Source organism: Pan paniscus, chromosome 23 (genome assembly GCF_029289425.2).
Source record: "Pan paniscus chromosome 23, NHGRI_mPanPan1-v2.0_pri, whole genome shotgun sequence".
NCBI classification, from domain to species: domain Eukaryota; kingdom Metazoa; phylum Chordata; class Mammalia; order Primates; family Hominidae; genus Pan; species Pan paniscus.
In genome coordinates this window covers 35,637,303-35,657,893 of record NC_085927.1, presented here as the reverse complement: position 1 = coordinate 35,657,893, position 20,591 = coordinate 35,637,303, and the positions used below count along the sequence as shown (strand labels likewise).

Below are 20,591 nucleotides of genomic sequence, written 5' to 3'. Positions count from 1 at the left end.
TTGTCATTTTATATCTGCCAATTTTTGCTTTATATTCTTTGAAGTTATTTGTAACCTACAGATTTCAGTTTGTGATATCTTTTTGTTGGATTGGCGCTGTTATCATTAAGAAACAAATCTTTATTTCAAAGCAGCATTATTGCATAGTTTGCCTGATACTAGTGTAGTTATGTTGGCTTTGCTTTGGTTAGTGTTCGTATTATATCACCTCTTCCATCCATGTGTTTATATCTCTTGTAAGCAGTATATTGGGGGAGGGTTGGTTCTTTATCCAGTCTGAAAAACCTAATGTTTTACTTGGAGTATTTAATCCTTTACATGAAATGTAATTACTTAAATAGATTTGTAGCTACTTACTCTTTGTTTGCAATTTGACCCACCTATTTTATGTCCTACTTATATTCCTTTTTTTGCCTTTCTGTTGATTAGCAAATGTTGTTTTAATTTTTCCCTCTTTTAACTTGTTAGATATACAGTCATGTGGAGCTTAATGACAGGGATACGTTCTAAGAAATGTGTCAATAGGCAATTTCATAATTGTGTGAACATCACAGAGCATGCTTACAAGAGCCTACATGGTATACCTAGTACACCCCTACGCCGTATGATGTAGCCTATTACTCCTAGGATTCAAACCTGTGCAGCATGTGACTATACTGAATACTGCAGGCAACTGTAACACAATGGTAAGTATATTCAAACTTACCATTTGAATATACTTACCTTTTGAATATACGTACCTTTTACTGAAAAGGTACAGTAAAAATATAGTATTATAATCTTCTGGGATCACTGTCATATACGTGGTCTTTTGTTGGCCTAATATCATTATGCAGTGCATGACTATATACACTATTCTTTTATAAATTACCTTAGAAATTAAAATAAACATCCCTGACTGATTACAATCCAATGGAAATTATTACTGATACTAAAATTATTACTTACACTAACCCCCAATAATCCTAGAAACTTAAAATATTTTAACTTCATTAACCTCCCCTGCATTTTGTGCTACTGTCATGCAATTTAGTTCTAGATTATTTTAAGCTTGAGAAACACGACATTATTGTTTTATACAGTCAACATTCATTTATATTTTACATACATATTCACCCTTCATGCTCTCCATTTCTTCCTGCATCTCCATCTGGATCATTTTCCTGCAAGCTCCGCCTCCCAGGTTCACGCCATTCTCCTGCCTCAGCCTCCCGAGTAGCTGGGACTACAGGCACCCGCCACCACACCCGGCTGTTTTGTATTTTTAGTAGGGACAGGGTTTCACTGTGTTAGCCAGGATGGTCTCGGTCTCCTGACCTCGTGATCCGCCTGCCTTGGCCTCCCAAAGTGCTGAGATTACAGGCGTGAGCCACCATGCCCGGCCAGATCATTTTCCTTCTGACTAAAGTACCTCCCTTTAGTATTTCTTGTCATGCAGGTCCACTATTGACAAATCCCTCAGTTTTTGTTTGTCTAACTATATCCTTATATCACTTCATTTTTTAACGGAATTTTTTATTTCAATTATCCACAAAACAATATTATAATACTTTATAAAAATATTAAGTTTAGGCTGCCATTATTCATTTTAAAAAGCGTGCTAGAAGGCTGTTTTTGCTAACTTCCTTTTTTGGTAAAGGTTAACTTCCACATTAAGATACTGAAGACGAAAAGCTGTTGGAAAAACTCTTCAAATGTACAAAGTTGTTTATTTTTCTTGGCAATTTAAAAATACAGAACAATTTAAAATGAATATACATTAAGTTAGTGTTTTATCCCTACTATACAATTGTTATTATATAAGGAACTGCTCCATTCAGTTAAAACCTAATGAATACCATCAACTTTTCCTGGCTTACTTTCCTGATCAGATTTAGTACATAACATAATTTTGTTACCCTTTTGAATATACTTAGAAAAATTACAATATCATAGTTCACATAAAGCCCTTTAAGAATCTCACGTCACAAGTTGTTGACAAGAGGAAATAATGATGTCACTCTTCTTAGGAAGACCCTCTTGGTAGAGAGTCAATACTAAGCAGGTTATGTAAACAGAAAAAACAACCACAATTTTTAGTACCAGAACCATTGCCAACTTGCATGAAGTCCATCTGTCACATTTTAAAATGGTTTGAATTTGAACGTATATGCCATGGCACAGAATTTCAAATCTAATGATTAAATCAGGTAAATAATGATAGTTAAGAATTATATCCTGAAAATAGAGGAATCTAGTATAAGGCTTAATTTAAGGTGTGACTGTAAGAGAGTATTTTATAACATACACACTAGACCTTCATTTTATTTATTAGATTTAATTTTTCCTTTGCTAGACACTTATACCACTAATGCTGCTATTCAAATTTGTATTTTGAAATTTTTGAGTTACTCTTAAAAATAGTTTTATTTTGTATGTTTCACTTTTGCACTTCAGGGTAAAAACTGTTAAGTTTAGGCTGCCATTATTCATTTTAAACAGTGTGCTAGAAGGCTGTTTTTGCCAACTTCCTCTTTTGGTAAAGGTTAACTTCCACATTCCTTTTCACCACTGTTAATATTCAGAATAAGTTTTCCTCCCCAAATCAACTATTTAATATATTCTACAGGGGAAAAAATGACCATCATTAAGTAGACTTTAAAAGTGAATGTAGATTCAAACATGATTTGAAAACTGGAGTTCTAAAAATGTTTTGCATAAAAGCCGTATCCCACTGGAATGAATGTGAAGCCGAAACTTCACTATTTTGAACAAATAATGCCCATTTAGTGTGTAAGAAAAATTAGTTTTATAGTTAGTTATACCTTATAACTCTTAAAAGTCTCAGAAGATAGCTAAGTGAGGAGCTATGAATGCCAGCAATGCCATTTTGTCACTCTATGACATCAACATTAAACATTACATTCCATCCCTCTTCTTGTAAAACTTTCACATTTTCTTTTCTCGTATTTCTTTGAAATACATTTTACTCTCTCTGTTCATCTATTTCAACATGAGCAAAAGTGCATTCAAGTCCCTGATCTGGTTCTATTTTCTATTTGTGGCACCCATCACCATAAGGACATATTAGCAATATCTCACAGTACCAAGTCTATTTTTTTAAAAGGGCTCTTTAAATGCTGGGTCTTACTCTGCATGTTATCTAAAGATTAAAAGATTTCCCCTTGGATTGGATAGTACAGTTTCAATTATATATTGCCTTAAAAAATTGCCGGGCATGATGGCTCATGCCTTTGGGAGGCCAAGGCAGGCGGATCACGAGGTCAGGAGTTCGAAACCAGCCTGGACAACATGGTGAAACCCCGTCTCTACTAAAGATATAAAAAATTAGCCAGGTGTGGTGGCGGGTGCTACTCAGGGCACTGGGATTACAGGGTGGCGCTGGGATTACAGGGTGCTACCTATAATCCCAGCTACTCAGGAGTGCTACCTGTAATCCCAGCTACTCAGGAGGCTGAGGCAGGAGAATCACTTGAACCAGGGAGGCAGAGGTTGCAGTGAACCAGGATGGCGCCAATGCACTCTAGCCTGGGCAACAGGGTAAGACTCTGTCTCAAAAAAAAAAAAAAAAAAAAAAAAAAATCAATGCAACCTGATACAAGATTAAGTCACTTTCCAGTTACCTTCATTATTCTAAGTCAAACTCTTCAGAAAAGGACTGAAGTGAAAAATTTCTTATTCTACTTTTCAGTTCCATTAATATGAATGTTAACGTACTGCATTATACTTTCAAATTCCACGTCTGTGGTCTAACATTTAATCAAGTTTGAGATCCTGTTTATATTCCTTTTGAAAAACCTGGCCCATGTCCATGCAAAAGGAGGCATATATTAAGATTGCCTATTGACTATTTAACTTAGAAAAAACTTTTGAGAATAATAAATATAAGAAAGTTTAAAAAACTGGAATGGAATTATTTGGTCCCATGATATTCTTTAATTTTAGATTTTATTATGGTATAGCTTTTTATCACTCAAGTTTTATCTATAACAATAAATAATTTTCTTTGAGCAATTCTGACTTTGGGGAAGAAAAGAAAGAAAATGATTTATAAGCAGTAGCCTCACTGTCCTTCATTACCATGCTATCACTCACACTGTCATCAGTATCTTAGCTCTATTTTCTTTGGACCCTGAAATCGGTTGGAAAATTCATTATCGTACTTTAGAGTTTAATACTTGGGGTAAAAAAAAGTGGTTTTGTGGAACCATATCTGGGATTCCAGTTTACCATTAAAAATGTGCAGAGTAAAGAAGATTTTCTTCTTTTGATCCCTGTAGAAATTCTATACAGGTTCTTCACATTTTGGCAGATGTGTGCATATAAAATAGGCTACTTGAATTAGAAGTTTTCTCCTGGCTGGTACTATGGCTCTGTAGCAGTGAAGTAGTCTCCCAAGAAGGACTGAATATATTCAAATGTTGGTCTTTCATCAGGGTCCTTCTTCCAACACAGATTCATCAATTCATGGAGGGATTCTGGACAGCCCTGAGGGCAAGGCATCCTGTATCCTCGCTCCACCTGTTCCAGTACTTCATGGTTCACCATACCTGGATATGGCACTCTGCCCTTTGTTACCAGTTCTGTCTGTAGAATTCCAAATGAGCAGACATCAGACTTTAATTGTAAACTCACCATACAGTGCAACTTCAGGAGCTGTCCATTTGATTGGAAATTCTGCACCTTGTCTTGATGTGTATTCATTGTCTTCAATTAACCTTGCTAAACCAAAATCTGCTATTTTGCACAGAAGATTTTCTCCTACAAGAATATTAGCAGCCCAGAGATCTCGGTGAATATAATTCATTCTTTCAATATATGCCATACCATAAGCAGTCTGAGCAGCCATATCAACCATTTGTGGAAGCTTCAAATACTTTCCATCTCCTTCCTTAAGGAAATTGAATAAGCTTCCTTTTGACATCAATTCAGTGACAATGTAAATTGGCTCTTCAGAAACAATAGCATATAGTGGAACAAGTTTACCATGTCTTATTTTTTTCATTACCTGAGCTTCTTGAAGAAAAGCTTCTGGCATCATTGTACCTGGTTTTAGTGTTTTGATTGCTACTTTTGTGGTTCCATTCCATACTCCCAACCACACTATGCCAAAACATCCTTGTCCTAGTTTAACCTCTAGTCGCAAAGATTATCAAGGGATTTCCCAAGCATCTTTTGCTAGACCTTGATTCTGAGGTTTCACAGTTGGACACTCAGTTGTTAACTTGTGGCATAAACCATCAGCATGTTCTGTGTAGTGTTTTGCCAATTTCTGCAGAGTATCAAATTGTTCTCTGGTTGTGATATAGTATCTACCATTGTCAAGTTTCCTAATTTTGTGGTGTTTCACATCGTCACCCCTTACCTCATCCCAATCACGAATAGAGAGGGAATAAGCACCTTTAGTAGTTTCGCTCTCTCGTTTTTGTTTTGTTTTGTTCTGTTTGCTTATTTGTTTTTTAGACGGAGTTTTTGCTCTTGTCACCGAGGCTGGAGTGCAGTGGCGCGATCTCAGCTCACTGCAAACTCCGCCTCCTAGGTTCAAGTGATTCTGCTGCCTCAGCCTCCCGAGTAGCTGGGATTACAGGCACTCACCACCACGTCCAGCTAATCTTGTACTTTTTTTTTTAGTAGAGATGGGGTTTCACCAGGTTGGCCAGGCTAGTCTCGAACTCCTGACCTCAGGTGATCCGCCCATCTCGGCCTCCCAAAGTGCTGGGATTACAGGCATGAGCCACTGCACCCAGCCATTTCACTCTCTCTTCCTAAGAAAATACCTCATTGATTTCCAGGATTCAGAAGTAATCTTTCAGCATCTTTTCTCCCCATTTTGCCAAAATACCATTCTTCTGCCTGAATGGAATCTGCAGGCGCTACATAACTGCTCAGGATATAACCATTCTTTCCTGTAGTGATTGATCTTGCTTCCCACCAGTCTCCTTCTGTATTGTTAATTATTTGAAATTTTTCACCCTTCTTAAATGAAAGGTCTTCTGTAGTTCTAGCTGCATAATCACATAAGGCCACAAATATAGTAACACCACGTGTTAAGCCAGCAGGATATGAACTTGGCACCACTGAGAATGAGGAAGATGCCCACCTCCAAAAGGTATTACCCCTGAGGATCCTCCAAATGGTATAATGGAATGGAAAGACGGCTGAAATTAACTGCTGTTCCCTTTGCTGAAGATGATGGACATGGGGACACTGCAGTGGGTTCTGCTCCCATGGCTCACCCTTGTACTGACAGGCTCTGGAGTATTTTCAGGTATTTAATGGCTGGACTTTTGTTTTCTTTGCTTTTAATGCAGCCCATTATCAAATCTGTCCTCTGGCTGTGCTCTCATGAGTCGCTGCTGCTGCAGCTCCGGGTGGTGGGAGGGGGCGGTGGGTGGAGATGAGGCCCGGGGCCCTCTCCTTCCTCCACCTCCTCGTCCTCCATTTTTGAAGGAAATTTTTGCTGGGAATAGAATTCTAGGCTGGCAATTATCTTTCTCTCCTTTAATGATGGCCATTTCATTTTTTTTCTTTGTTTTTTTTTTTTTTTTGAGACAAAGTCTCCCTCGGTCACCCAGGCTGGAGTGCAATAGCAAGATATCAGCTCACTGCAACTTCTGCCTCCCGGGTTCAAGTGATTCTCCTGCCTCAGCCTCTTGAGTAGCTGAAATTACAGGCATGCACCATCACACCTGGCTAATTTTTGTATTTTTAGTAGAGACAGGGTTTCACCATGTTGGTCAGGCTGGTCTTGAACTCCTGACCTCATGATCCACCCGCCTTGGCCTCTCAAAGTGCTGGGATTACAGGCGTGAGCCATTGTGTCCAGCCTCACTGTCTTTTTTAAAAATCATTTTTCTTAAGATGTCAGTCAGTCAGTCAAATTGCTGCTCTTTAAAAGTATTGTGTCTTCCCACTGCTCACCATGGCTATTTTAAATATTTTTTTCATAGTTTAAAAACTTTGTCATAGTTTCCATAGTCTTATATTGACACCCAAAGGTGTGTTTCATATGTATTCATTCTGCTTAGGGTTTCCTAAGCTTTCAACTCTGTTAGCTGCTGTCTTTCATCATTTTGTAAAATTCTTAGTATTATCTTTTCAAATACTGCTTTTGCCCTATTCTCTCCCTTCTCTTTCTGAAACTCCAAACCTACATGTGTCTGGAACTCTAACCAATCTGCTATTGAACTGAACCATTAGTTCTAATTTCAAATATAGTACTTTCTGTTCTAAAGTGGTTAAGTCTTCATAATAAATTCAAATTATCCTGAAATTATGTATCCCTTCATCTATTTTGTCCATCTTTTTCTCTTTTTTCTTGAACATATGATTCATAGTTATTTTAAAGTTATTGTCTGCTAACTCCAATATCTGACTCACCTGCTGGCCTGCTTTTATTGCCTTGTTTATGATTCACATGATCTTGCTTCTTAGCATGTCTCATAATTCTTTACTGTATGCTAAACACTACAGAGTCCTTATATAATGTTATTGCCTACCTATAAAAGAGACAAAAAAGGGCTCCCTTTGTACTCTGGTAAGCAGGTAAGGAGGGAGCTCATCATCCAATGAGGGATGGCGCTAGGTTGGGTTGTCATTTTTTAGGACCCTGTCTGCTTTTGCCTTAACCCTGTTTCTTTTTTTTTTTTTGAGACGGAGTCTCGCTCTGTCGCCCAGGCTGGAGTGCAGTGGTGCCACCTCGGCTCACTGCAAGCTCCACCTCCCGGGTTCACACCATTCTCCTGCCTCAGCCTCCCGAGTAGCTGGGACTACAGGCGCCCGCCACTACGCCTGGCTAATTTTTTGTATTTTAGTAGAGACGGGGTTTCACCATGTTAGCCAGGATGGTCTCGATCTCCTGACCTCGTGATCCACCCGCCTCGGCCTCCCAAAGTGCTGGGATTACAGGCGTGAGCCACCGTGCCTGGCCTGCCTTGATCCTGTTTCTAAGGCACGCCGTCTATGGAGTTCAAGGAGACACTTTTATTTCCTTAGCACTGGAGTCAGTTCTGCCCATTACAAGTTTTCAGCTTAGCTCTTTGGCCTCCCACCCCACTCAGTTTGAAAACTTGGCGTGTGTTTTGAGAGGGTGACTAATCACATATGTGGGGCTCCTCTAGTGTTATTTTTAAACTCTAGCTCCAGAAACCTTTTCTGCAATTTTTGTCTCCCAGAAGCAGCCAAGCCTGGATGCTCATCTGCCTGCTACACCTGAAATCAACAGAAACCCTAGGTGAAAAGTAGCTGTAGATACTCAATGTCACCAGACCACATCTTCTAGAGTTTCCACCTCTCGCCCATTCTGTTTTCAGACTCCAGACTCCAGCAGGTCTGTGTTTCCTAGGCACTGTAAGGCTGTAGGAGATTTCAATGTGCCTTCTGGAAGTTTCTGGCCTCTCTCTTCAGCTCCCCTCCAACCTCAGATTTCACCAAATGTCTTATGGGGAAAATCAGTCATGCATTTGAGCACCCCACCACACCCCCCACCAAATCTCCAATTTGTCAGTCCATTATGACCAGAAAACCTTGGCTAGTATCTCTTTCAAAGCTAGTAGCAGTCCTCTGCCTCTGCTCACATCTCCAGAACTAGCACACTTCCACAGAAAATAAAATAACTGGTGCTCCTTGGTGCAGCTCTGGATGAGCCTCCCATCTCTGGAACTTTAGTCCAACTGTCCCTCATTGCTTCCATAGCACTCTAAAGCCTTTAAGAATGCGACTTTTATGGCATACTCAGCTTTTCATACCTGTTAGCATCTCAAACTTGATACTATATTTTGCACTACTAATTACTTTCAATGAATTTCTAAATATTTGTAAGATATTAAGTAGTCTTAATATGTTCCAAAGTACAGTTTAAATATGCTTTTGAAAGAAAAGCATCAGTAAAACAGTTACTTCTTACCTCTTCATAAAACTTCACCTGAGGTACAGCTTCATTAATTTCATTCAAACAAAAATCTTTAAATAGCAAGAAACCTAAAGGAAAAAAATAAAAAATTTCAGGGTGGGCAATTAATTGAAATTTTATCCCACAAGGGTGTTTTCAAAGCAATGTGTTTATACCTCAACCTCTTCCTCCTCTACTTTTTTTTTTTAAAAAAAGATTTCAAGAAGCTAGTGAATTAATTAATTCCTAGAAGGAAATACTCCAGGCAGAAAAATACCACATACTTGGCTCCTTGCTTCAGGATTCCTTCTCTATTCATGTTCACCCCCGCCCCCCACTTTCCACAAAAGTATGATACAACAGGGCTGGCATTCACCACCACCACTTGGAGCCGCTGACCATTGTAGTGACCAAAATAACAACCAAAGGAATAAGAGATACAGACGGTATGTGTTGGTGAGAATCACCAAGACACTAATAAACACTATGCCCACTAAAATAGGACTGAAATCCCTAAAAAAAAAAAAAAAAAAAAAAAAAAAAAACCAGAACCTTTCTAGTCCTTTCTTCCCAAACCTTTCTAGTCCTTTCTCTTGCCACTCACTCACTATTTCCAAGTCCCTACCGAATACCTAGTGCCAGAGCAGATTACCCATTCCCAGGTCATGCTTTACTCCTTCACAACTACAAGCCTCACCTTTAAACACCTTTGCCTAGAATACCACACCCCTCTCTGTACCTTGAAAACTCCTGAAATAACCAGAATTGGACTCAAAAGCCAACTGTGCTCTGAAGTCTTCTCTGATGAGACAGACCCTATTGCACAATGCCCGGTACACAGTAGGTGGCCAATAAATGTTCACTGAATGAATGTTTACTTAGCCTTTCCAACATTCTGTCAAAATATTTACCACACACTAATTAATTACCTGATTTATAAGGCTCCCATTCCATTTGAAAACCTAGTGCCTAGCTTAATGCCTAATGGTGACGCCTAGATAAACAAAATTAAATAGAACAAGCTGATACCAGACTGAAGGTAGAGATACTTGAAGATTATAAAATTCCAAAAAGTCAAAACAATTAAACGGAGAGTTCGCAGAAACAGAAGCTGCAGAAAGGAACTGAAGAAAGACTCACAAAGTCTACCATGTAGAGATGAAGTGGACCAGAATTCCCCGGGTGGGACTGAAAAAGGAAGTGGCTGTGATGAGATTTTAATTAACATTAGCATAAGGATCTTGTAACTTGAACTGGTCTGTAACTGATCCATAAATTCCCCTCATAGTTCCCGGAACGTGGCCTTTGAAAATGGTAAGTGTTCGTTCACTCAAACTAGAGTAGAATGACTAAGAGTACTAGTTAAATAGGCATAGCCAGACTTTACCAGGGTCAGGCGCACACCTGCAGCAGGAGCACAGCCACGCTCCTCCCATGGAGAAACTGCAATGACCCCAACATAGGCAGGAAGTAGGAAATTCAAGAAGCAGGCAAATGGGAAGGATACACATCTCCATCTGTTCGTATGTTAGTATTCTGATTTTAAGAGTAATGGTTGTCTCTTCATTTTCATTCATTTCAAAGGATTTTCTAATTTCCCTTGTCATTTCTTCTTTGATCCGTGAGTCCTTCAGAAGGGTGTAGTTTAATTTCAAAATATTTGGGGATTTTTCAGACACTGATTTTCTGTTTAGCTCTGTTGTAGTCAGAGAACATGCTTGGTATGATTTCAATGCTTTTAAATGCATTGAAACTTTTGGTCTATCTAGCGGAATGCTGTATGGCACTTGAAGAAAGGGTGCATTCTGTTCTTATAGGGTGGAGTGTTTCATTTAAAAGAATACAAAGGCAATTAAACCAAGTGGGCTTGATAGAGTTCTTCAAGATGGTCCTCTGCAGCAACACAGATGGAACTGAAGGCCATTATCCTAAGTGAAGTAACTCAGAAACAGAGACTCAAATACTGCACATTCTCATTTACAAGTGGGAGCTAAACAATGGGTACACATGGACATAGGGAGTAAAATAATAGACACTGGAAACTCCAAAAGGCAGGAGGATGGGAGAGGAGTAAGCCATGAAAAATCACACATTGGGTACAATGTACACTAAAAGCCCAGAGTTCACCACTATGCAATGTATCTAGGTAACAAAATTGCACTTGTACCCCCTAAATCCATAGAAATAAAAGATCATCCTCTGAATCTTTACGGAATGTCTGTCTGTTTATTTATTTATTTATTTTTGAGATGGAGTCTTGCTCTGTTGCCCAGGCTGGAGTGCAATGGCGTGATCTTGGCTCACTGCAACCTCCACCTCCCAGGTTCAAGCGATTCTCCTGCCTCAGCCTCCGGAGTAGCTGGGATTACAGGCACCCGCGATCATGGCCGGCTAATTTTTGCATTTTTAGTAGATACGGGGTTTCACCATGTTGGCCAGACTGGTCTCGATCTCCTGACCTCAGGTGATCCACCTGCCTTGCCCTCCCAAAGTGCTGGGATTACAGGCGTGAGCCACCGTGCGGCCATCTGTCTATTTATTCTATCCATCATCAACAGTGAAGTGTTGAACTCTCCATTTGTAATTGTAGATTTGTTCATCTTTTTCAATGTTGTCAGTTTTTGCCACATGTATTTCTTTTTCTATTTCTGGAAGACAAAACTAACATGAGAATTTGAACTTAAATATTTTGATCAAATTAGAGATGTTTTCAAAATGTCTAAATGACAAAATGAAATAATACCACACATGGACCACTGTCTTTTGACTACACTTGGAATCAAACTGAAACTCTTCACCATAGCCTACCCACGTCCTCTGGAGTCACCATTTCCTTCTCTGGCCTCATCTCACAGTGCTCCCCCCAAGCTCACTTCACTTAGGCCAAGCTTCTGTACTGTAGTTTCTCTGACACCAAGCTCATTCCCTTCTCAGGGTTTCTTACCGGCTATTCCCACTGCCTCACACACTTTTCCTGGATCTTCTAAATGAACAGCTCACTAGCTCACTTCACATATCCCTTTCCTTGAGGAGGCCTTTCATGATTCTCATTCATTCTCACTGTCCTGCTGTCTCTATCTCGCATCCATTCACACACACACACCACAAAACACTTTGTAGCACTTATGATGAGCAAAAATTGTCGCATGTTTATATTTGCTTCTTTACTGTCTACCTCTCCCACTACAATGTAAGCTGCAATGCATAGGGCACAAGTGTTTTATTCTCTACTACATTTGCACAAGAGCATTGACTGTAACAAAGACAGAGCTCAGGAGAGAGAACAAAGGAAGAAAGGTAGAAGAAAGAGCAAAGGTACAAGGAGAGGGAGGGAAGTTGGGGGCAAGGAGGAAGGAAGAGGACAGAAAGAGGAGGGATGAGGGAAACAGGGAGTTGAATGAATGAACACCCAACTTAGAATGTGTTTACCTATTTATTTAAGGAAATTTCCATTGTCGGTCAGTAGAATAAGCCAAGGACTTAGTTTAACACACAATAGAAAACACAAAATATTATTTTCCTCCTGTGTGCACATAAACTGAAGCTTTACTTTCTACCAGCTGTTTAAATGGAGCTGCTAAAATGGAGCAGCAGGAAGAAAGATATTTGCCTTTTGGCTAAATCCTAGATCACTGTGTCCTAGGCTGAACGCAACTTACCTTCATCAGCCTTAAATTATATAAAAAGCAAATGAAGCATGGCCTAGACTAGGGCAAAATATGAGAGGCAAAAATAAGGAAATATTTTGCCTAACAAGTTCACTTCATCGTTGCAATTTCTCCAGATCTTAAAGAGTAAAAAATAGTGACCTAACACCTGCTTAGTAGATATTTGTGAAATGTGTTTACTTTGTTTCTATATTTGAACCACTGCAAAATGCTGAATATTGATTAACTTTTTAGTGTATGTAACACCCGCCATCATGATAATTTTTCAAAAATTAGTAGAAAGAATTGTATTGCTTTTTATAAAATGTAAGTTAAGAGCTTTTGAAAGTATTAAATATAAGTGGTTTCTATGAGAAAATTCGAAATTAAATCTCCTAAAAATTAGAAAGGTGAAAAGATAAATATGAAAATTTTCTTGCAAGAAAAAATACTTGTCCTCAGTTTTGCCAAGGAGATTAAGACAGTAAGGAGAATAGACTGCATAACTGCTAAAACTTCCTCCCAATATTGACTAATTCTACAAAACATTTACTGAGTATCTACTAAGAGCCACTGTGTTATTCACTGAGGATGTGATTGTGAAAACAGTGTTTTTCCAATAAAGGGCTTACGGATTAGTGTAAGAGACAGACAACAAAGAAATACATATAATTTATGACAAGGAATATAAAGTAATTAAGTATGATGCTGAGATAATGATAAAAAGAGGAAGATGTATTTCAGACAGAATGGTCAGTAAGGCCTTTCTGAGCTGTGAGACAAACAAAATACAATGCATGTCAGATAAGAAAATGCTGCAATATGTAATCTCACTCCTCTTCAACATTGTATTGGAGGTCCTAGCCAATGCAATAAAGTAAGAAAATGAAATAACGGTTATTCAAATTGAAAAGGAAGAATTAAAACTGATTCTATTCAATCTGGTTACCTACCTGGCAAATCCTATCTATAAGTAACTACTAGAATATGTAAGTAAATTTAGCAAGGCCACAGGACATAAGGTCATTAGATAAAAACCAATGAAATTTCTATAAGCTCATAGCACACAATTTTAAAATGGAATTTTAAAAACAAGTCAATTTGTAATAACAAAGAACTATCAATACATAGGAATAAACAAATAAATGACATACAAGAACAGTATGCTAAAAACTATAAAATGTTACTGAGATAAATTAAAGAAGATCTAAATAAATGGAAATACATACTCAGTTCATGGACTGGAAGATTTAGTATTGCTTAGATGTTAATTCTCCCCAGAATAATTTGTAGATTCAGTGCAATTACAATCATAACTCCAACAGGCCTTTTTAAAGAAACTGACAAGCTGATTCGAAAATATATATGGAAATGCAAAAAACCTAGAATACCCAAAACATCTTAAGAAAGAAAAACAAAGTTCAAAGCCTTAATGCTATCCAATTTCAAGACTCATTACATAGCCATACTAATCTTAATCAATACATTAGATTGATTAATATGGCTATATAATGTAGTGGCATTAGATTAAATCACTGGAACAGAAATATAAGGTCCCAGAATATGCCCACATTTATATAGTCAATTTAAGTCTTTTCAACAAATGATTCTGGGAAAGCTGATATCCATATGGGGAAAAAGATGAAAGGAATTGTTACCTCACACCTTATAAAGAATTAAATTAAGGATTATCATAGAACTAAATGTGAAGGCTAAAATTATAATGCTTCTAGAATATATATAGAATATCTTCACAGAAAATCTTTATGCAAAAGATTTCTTAGGCAGGGTAAAGAAAGAAATGATAAATTATACTTTATCAAAATGTAGAACTTCTGTTCTTCAAAAGACAGTGTTAAAAAAATAGACCAGCCATAGACTGGGGTAAAATATTATAAAACCTAAGTTAGAAAAAATGCCTTGTAAATTTGGATTCAAAGAAACAAACAAACACAATTCTTACAAATCCATGTTAAAAGAAGAACAACTCAATAAAAGAACTCAAGGAAGATTTGAACACATCACAACACATGAACACCTCACAAGAAAGGGACAGAAACAGCCAGTAAGCCCATGAAAGGGACTCAGCATCATTGGTCATCATGTAAATGTAAATTAAGCCACTCTAAGATATCCCTTCTCAACTACTAGAATGGCTAAGTTAAATACTGACAACCCCAACTGCCAGCAGGGATACAAGGCAGCCAGAACTCCAATGAGTTGCTGAGGAGAACGGACAACGCCTTGGGTCCCCCATGCCTCTGAATCAGCAGGCAGAGAAGGGAGATCTTGTGTTGACTGGAGTAACTGATCCTGACTGCCAAGGGGATCCACACTAGAGAGATAAGGAAAAGCATGTCTGGAATACAGGAGATTTTCTAGGGTATCCCCCCACTATTACTATGGCCTGTGATTAAAGTCAAGGGAAAACTATAACCCAATTCAGGCAGGGCTATGAATGGCCCAGACCTTTTAGGAGTCATGATTCGGGTCATCCCACCAGGTACAGAACTATGACCGACTGAGGTGCTTGCTGATGGTAAAGGGAACACGTAATCCATGGGAGTAAGGAATACCAGCTACAACCATGTGACCAGTTACAGGAATGAGGACTGCAACTGTCATGAGTGTTTCCCCCTTATTGTGTGTGTGTATGTTAAGCAAATATCTTTGCTTTCTTCTCCACTTCTTGTCCCTTTATCATGTAACAGAAGACATACTGACTTCCTAGTGTAGCATTTAAATATTGTTAACTTTACATGATGGTATTTAAGTTGCAGGACATCGAAGAAAAGAGCAAACATCATCCAAGGACTTTGCATCCTTTTCTGGGAAAAGAGTCAATGCATCTTCCATTGTACGCAGACTAGTTGTATCATGTTAGGTGGAAGTATGACCTTGTTATTGCCTTTACTGGAGATTAATTGTGGTGTAAGGAGATGTGTATGAGCACCAGGATGACAAGGGGTGGATGTGTGATGGTTAATTTCATCTTGGAGAGTGTCCTGGAATGAGATTAAAATTTAGATCAGTAAACTGCGAGTAAGCAGATTGCTCCCCATAACGTAGGTGGGCTGCATCCAATCAGCTGAAAGCCTGAACAGAACAAAAAGATCAGATGCCCCAGGGAAGGGAGAATTTCCCAGCAGAATGCCTCCAGACTTCATCTGCACCATCAGCTATCCTGGATCTCGAGCCTGCCAGCTCACACTGCAGATTTGGACTTGCCCATCTCCATAATCACATAAGCCAGTTCCTTACAATAAGTCTCTTTCTGTCTATATACACACATCCTATTACTTTTGTATCACTGGAGAATGCTGCATTATATAGATTTGGAGCATGGTAAAGAATATACAGTCCCTTAGGAAAATAGCTTGAAAGTTTTTATAAAGTTACACCCACACTTACACAATGCAGTGATTCCTCTATTAGATACTTATCCAATGAAAACTTATATCTCCAAAAAGACTTGTATAGGGAATCTTCATAGCAGCTTTATTCATAACTTATCTGAAATGATTCAAAGACTATCAACAGGAAGATAAGCAGATTGTGATATTTTCACACAGTGGAATACTATTCAGCAATAAAACAAAACAAACTACTGATACATCCAGCATTGTACCTGTATTAGTCAGGGTTCTCCAGAGAAACATATAAGCAAGTAAGGGGAGACTTACAGGAATTGGCTCACATGATTATGGAGGCCGAGAAGTCCCATGCTATGCTGTCTGCAAGCTGGAGAAACAGATGGTGTAACTCAGTACAAGCTTAAAGACCTGACAACCAGGAGAACCAATGGTGTAACTCCCAAGCCAAGGCCAAAGGTCTGAGAACCAGGAAAAGGCTGCTAGTATCAATCCTGGAGTCTCAAGGCCTGAGAAACTGGAGCTCCAATGTCCAAGGGCAGGAGAAGATAGATGCCCAAGCTCAAAAAGAGAGAAAGGATGAGCTCTTTCTCCACCTTTTTGTTCTATTCCTGCAGGCCCTCAATGGATTGGGCAATAGCCACCCATATCCCTGATGGTGGATCTTTTTACACTGATTCAAATGCTAGTCTCTTCCAGAAACATCCTCACAGACACACCCAGCAATAATGTTTTACCAGCTATCTGGGTATCACATTTAACATAGCCAGGTTGACTACGAAACTTTACCATCACCATCAGTAAATGTCAGACATTACATTGGTCAAAAGTTGCCAGATACGAAGAAGTATATGCTGCGTAATTCTATATATATAAATTCTAGAACAGGCAAAACTGATCTATGGTTTAAAAAAAAAAATCAGAAAAATGCTTGCGTCTATGAACATGAAATTGACTGGGAAGAGGCATGAAGGAACTTTCTAAGAATGGAAATATTCTGTCTTTTGATAGAGGTAGGGGTTATGTGGGTCAATGCATTTATCAGAATTAAATTGTGTACAGTACTGTAAGTAAATTTACCTTAAAAAAGAACTGGAAACAAATATTAACTCTAGCTAGTAGATTTGCTTTCACAGCAGTATGAGTTAGCAGTTCGGAAACTATTTACAGTGTACTCTAGGCTTACACAAATGAGTAAATATATTGAGGATAATAAGAGCCTTTTTGGATAAGAGAGTTAAAATATGGAAAGAGAACAGAATGTACATTGTAGCACTGAATTGGAATGGGAGTATCTATTTGAACTCATTGTTTCTGGTAGGTAGATATGTGAACACATACACATACACACAAACATTTCCTTGCTCTGTTTATAAAGGTCTAGAAGCAATGACACACCGGCGGCAATGAGCACTTCTAGTGTCCAAATTTAGGCTGCTAAACACTATTCTCCATTAAAAGCAACTAGAGCTCCTTAGAGAAAAGGCTGATTGATTCTAGGGCAAGGACAGTGAATAAATAACAACATGAGCTTTAAACATCTGCTAGAAAGTAAGCAAGCACTTGCAGGATGATGGAGCTATATAACAGGAACCAGCTTGAAAGCGCTCCTAGTAGCCAAAACTGGGAAAATTTGAACATCAAAATAAATAAGAAGAGTCATAGATCATAACCCATTAGATAAATTAAGGATCTATGAGTGCATACTGATATAAATAGCAAATAAATAGGGAGAAGGAAAAGCGCTTTCTTAATAGTCAAATGCCAGTCAAAAACTATGGAATGAATGATGGAGTCAGAAAACTGATGGGTGCCAAAACTAGTGGATAAGTTTGAGTAGGAGCAGAATATTTACGTAGCGCAAAAGTAACTTCCACGAGTTACTTACTTACAAAGGGAAAACTCATAACTAACAGTGGAGGATGCTAGCAAACACCCACTTTAAGCAAATGGTCAAAATTAACAATCACCAGACTTGGGACAACGTACCATTATGATGCCTTGAGAACAACACGACATCTGACCTATGGTCTCCCGACAAAAGTGCCTAATATGAATCTTAATTATTATGAACCACCAAACAAAACAAAAGAAAGGGATATTTTACAAAATAGTTGTCCTGTACTCTTTACAAATGTTAAGGTCAAGAAAGTAAAAGAAAGCTGAGGGATTAGTCCAGATTAAAGGAGACTAAAGGTATGAGAAGGAAATGCAGGCATGATCCCACACTCAATCCTAAACCAGCAAAAATTATAGCAAAAAAGAACATTTTGGGGAACAATTGTTGAAATATGAATATGGACTTTGGATTAGACAGTAGTATTATATCTGTGCTCAATGTCCTGATTTTGAGCATTGTACTGTGGTTCTCTAAAAGAATAACCTTGTTCTTAAGAAATAGGGGCTAAACATATAATGGTCAAGAGGAGTGATGTCTCTAAATTACACCCCCCAAAAATCATAAAAAGAACGAATAATGAAACAAATGAGGCAAAATGTATACAAACAATGAAACTGTTTAAAGCAGGGGTGTCCAGTCTTTCAGCTTCTCTAAGACACATTGGAAGAAGAATTGTCTTGGGCCACACGTTAACAAAAAACAAATCACAAATACATCTCAATGTTTTAAGGAAGTTTATGAATTTGTGTGGGGCCACATTCAAAGCCATCGTGGTCTGCATGCAGCCCGCGGGCCGCAAGTTGGACAAGCTTGGTTTAAAGGGTATACAAAATTCCTCATACCATTCTTATGACTTTTCTGAGTTTGAAGTTATTTCAAAATATAATTTTAAAATGCATATCAAAATACAAAGTTATAAGAAAAGCGGCAAAATCACAAAACTCATTTATGACTAAGATTATATATAATTATTGGCAAAAAGGCTAGAGAAAAATCACTGAAATTTGGCTTTTAACTATTAGAAATTTTATGTGACTAATAATAGAAATGATTGCTGTCAAATTAGCTTTTCAAATATTTATTCCTTTTATAATTAGTAATTTCCAACCCATTTAAAAACTATATATAGACATTTGCACTAGAAGAAAACTTACAACACTTTAAATCCTTGAACAAACACAATATAACAGAAATGCTAATATAATTTAACTAGAACAATGTTAATAAGCTCCCTTATAATTAAACATAATTCTGGGAGGAAACATAAAGGTGTTTTAATGCAGCAAATCAGTTACATGTTCCAAGAGTTTTCTAAAATATTTTATCATAACAATTTGAAGATTACCATTTTCACATATTATATTTCTCTATAGCCTTTTGAGTAAAACACCCTAAGCAAGCACACTAGCTCCCATATAATTGGAAATTCCCTCCAACCCCTGCAAGCACCACGAAACAACTACCTTACATCTTATCATCCAGCATCACAACACATATCATGAGACAGCCCCACTGACCATACTAGAATTGTCTCTAAACCAGGATCTCTAAACCAGCATTACATGTTAGACCTTGCGTCTTAACTTTTCCATGTGAACAAATTAACAAAACAGGTGTTAGGTTTCCCTAATATTAGTACATTTTTTCAAGTTTAAAAGAAAAACCCCTTGGATTAATCTCCAGAATTTTTTTAACTCTAAGATTCTATATCTCTAAATAAAATAAATCAAATTAGAAAGTCATGAATTGAATGGTGAAAAATACAAACATAACTAATAATCATGAAATCAAAGAGAAGAAGAAAATGAAATGGACAAAAGCAAGCTGGTTATTGAAAGACCTTAAAAGCTAGGGACAAACACCTAGACAGTAACATGAAGGTCTAGAAATAAAAATTAAATTATCCAAAGAGCAGATAGTGAACACTCACCATAACTATGTTGTATGGAATAATAAAAAGCCCTAATAATCAAATTATCAAATTATTTTAATGCATTTTCTTATAAAGTTTCAAAAGTTTGACCAACCAAAGCATTAAAATAAAACATGAAAAACACACTATTTAAAATATTATCATGAAATACACAATCAACCATTTTGCCAAGAGATAATGGAATCAAAAGTGCCCTATATTATAATTTGCTTGAGAAATAAATTAATTAAATAGATATATTCATATATATGGTACACATTCCATATTGATATTTTTATTTATTAGTACTGAACAATGGGAAATTTAAACTTAAGCAACAGGACAATTAATAATAAAAAAAAAACCCAACACTTACGAATAAATCTAACCAGATATGTGCATGATTTGTATGCTAAAAACTACAAAATACTAATGAACAAAAACAGAGGTGATCCAAATAATTAAGAATAAAACCATGTTCATGGAATGGATTGGAAGACTTGATATTGGTAAGATGGCCATTCTTCCCAAATCAATCTATACACTTAACATGATCCCAGTCAAAAATCCAGCAGAAATTTTTGTAAAAAATCAATAAATGGATTCTAAAATTTATATTAAAAATCAAAAGAACCAGAATAATAAACTTTTTGAAAATAACAAAAAGGATTTACACTATCTGGTTTCAAGATATATGATAGGCCGGGCACAGTGGCTCACACCTGTAATCCTAGCACTTTGGGAGGCCGAGGCGGGTGGATCACTGGAGGTCAGAAGTTCGAAGCCAGTCTAGCCAACATGGTGACACCCTGTCTTTATTAAAAATAAAAAAAAAAAATTAGCCAGGCTTGGTGGCAGGTGCCTGTAATCC

At 37.6% G+C, this 20,591-nt stretch overlaps 1 protein-coding gene and 1 pseudogene across 6 annotated transcripts in view; both read right to left on the bottom strand.

Moving 5' to 3' along the window:
- GRK3 (G protein-coupled receptor kinase 3) overlaps nucleotides 1–20,591 on the bottom strand; it is a 273,006-nt gene that overhangs the window by 75,728 nt on the left and 176,687 nt on the right. For 4 of the 6 annotated variants that reach the window (XM_063603123.1, XM_063603124.1, XM_003820189.5 and 1 more), the window contains one exon: nucleotides 8,906–8,979. The exons of the other annotated variants lie outside the window; for them this stretch is intronic. In XM_063603123.1, coding sequence (XP_063459193.1) covers nucleotides 8,906–8,979 — 74 coding nt within the window. The remainder of the gene's footprint in view (nucleotides 1–8,905; nucleotides 8,980–20,591) is intronic. 6 annotated transcript variants of the gene reach the window in all.
- Nucleotides 4,342–8,892, bottom strand: LOC103786341 (tyrosine-protein kinase Yes-like; annotated as a pseudogene).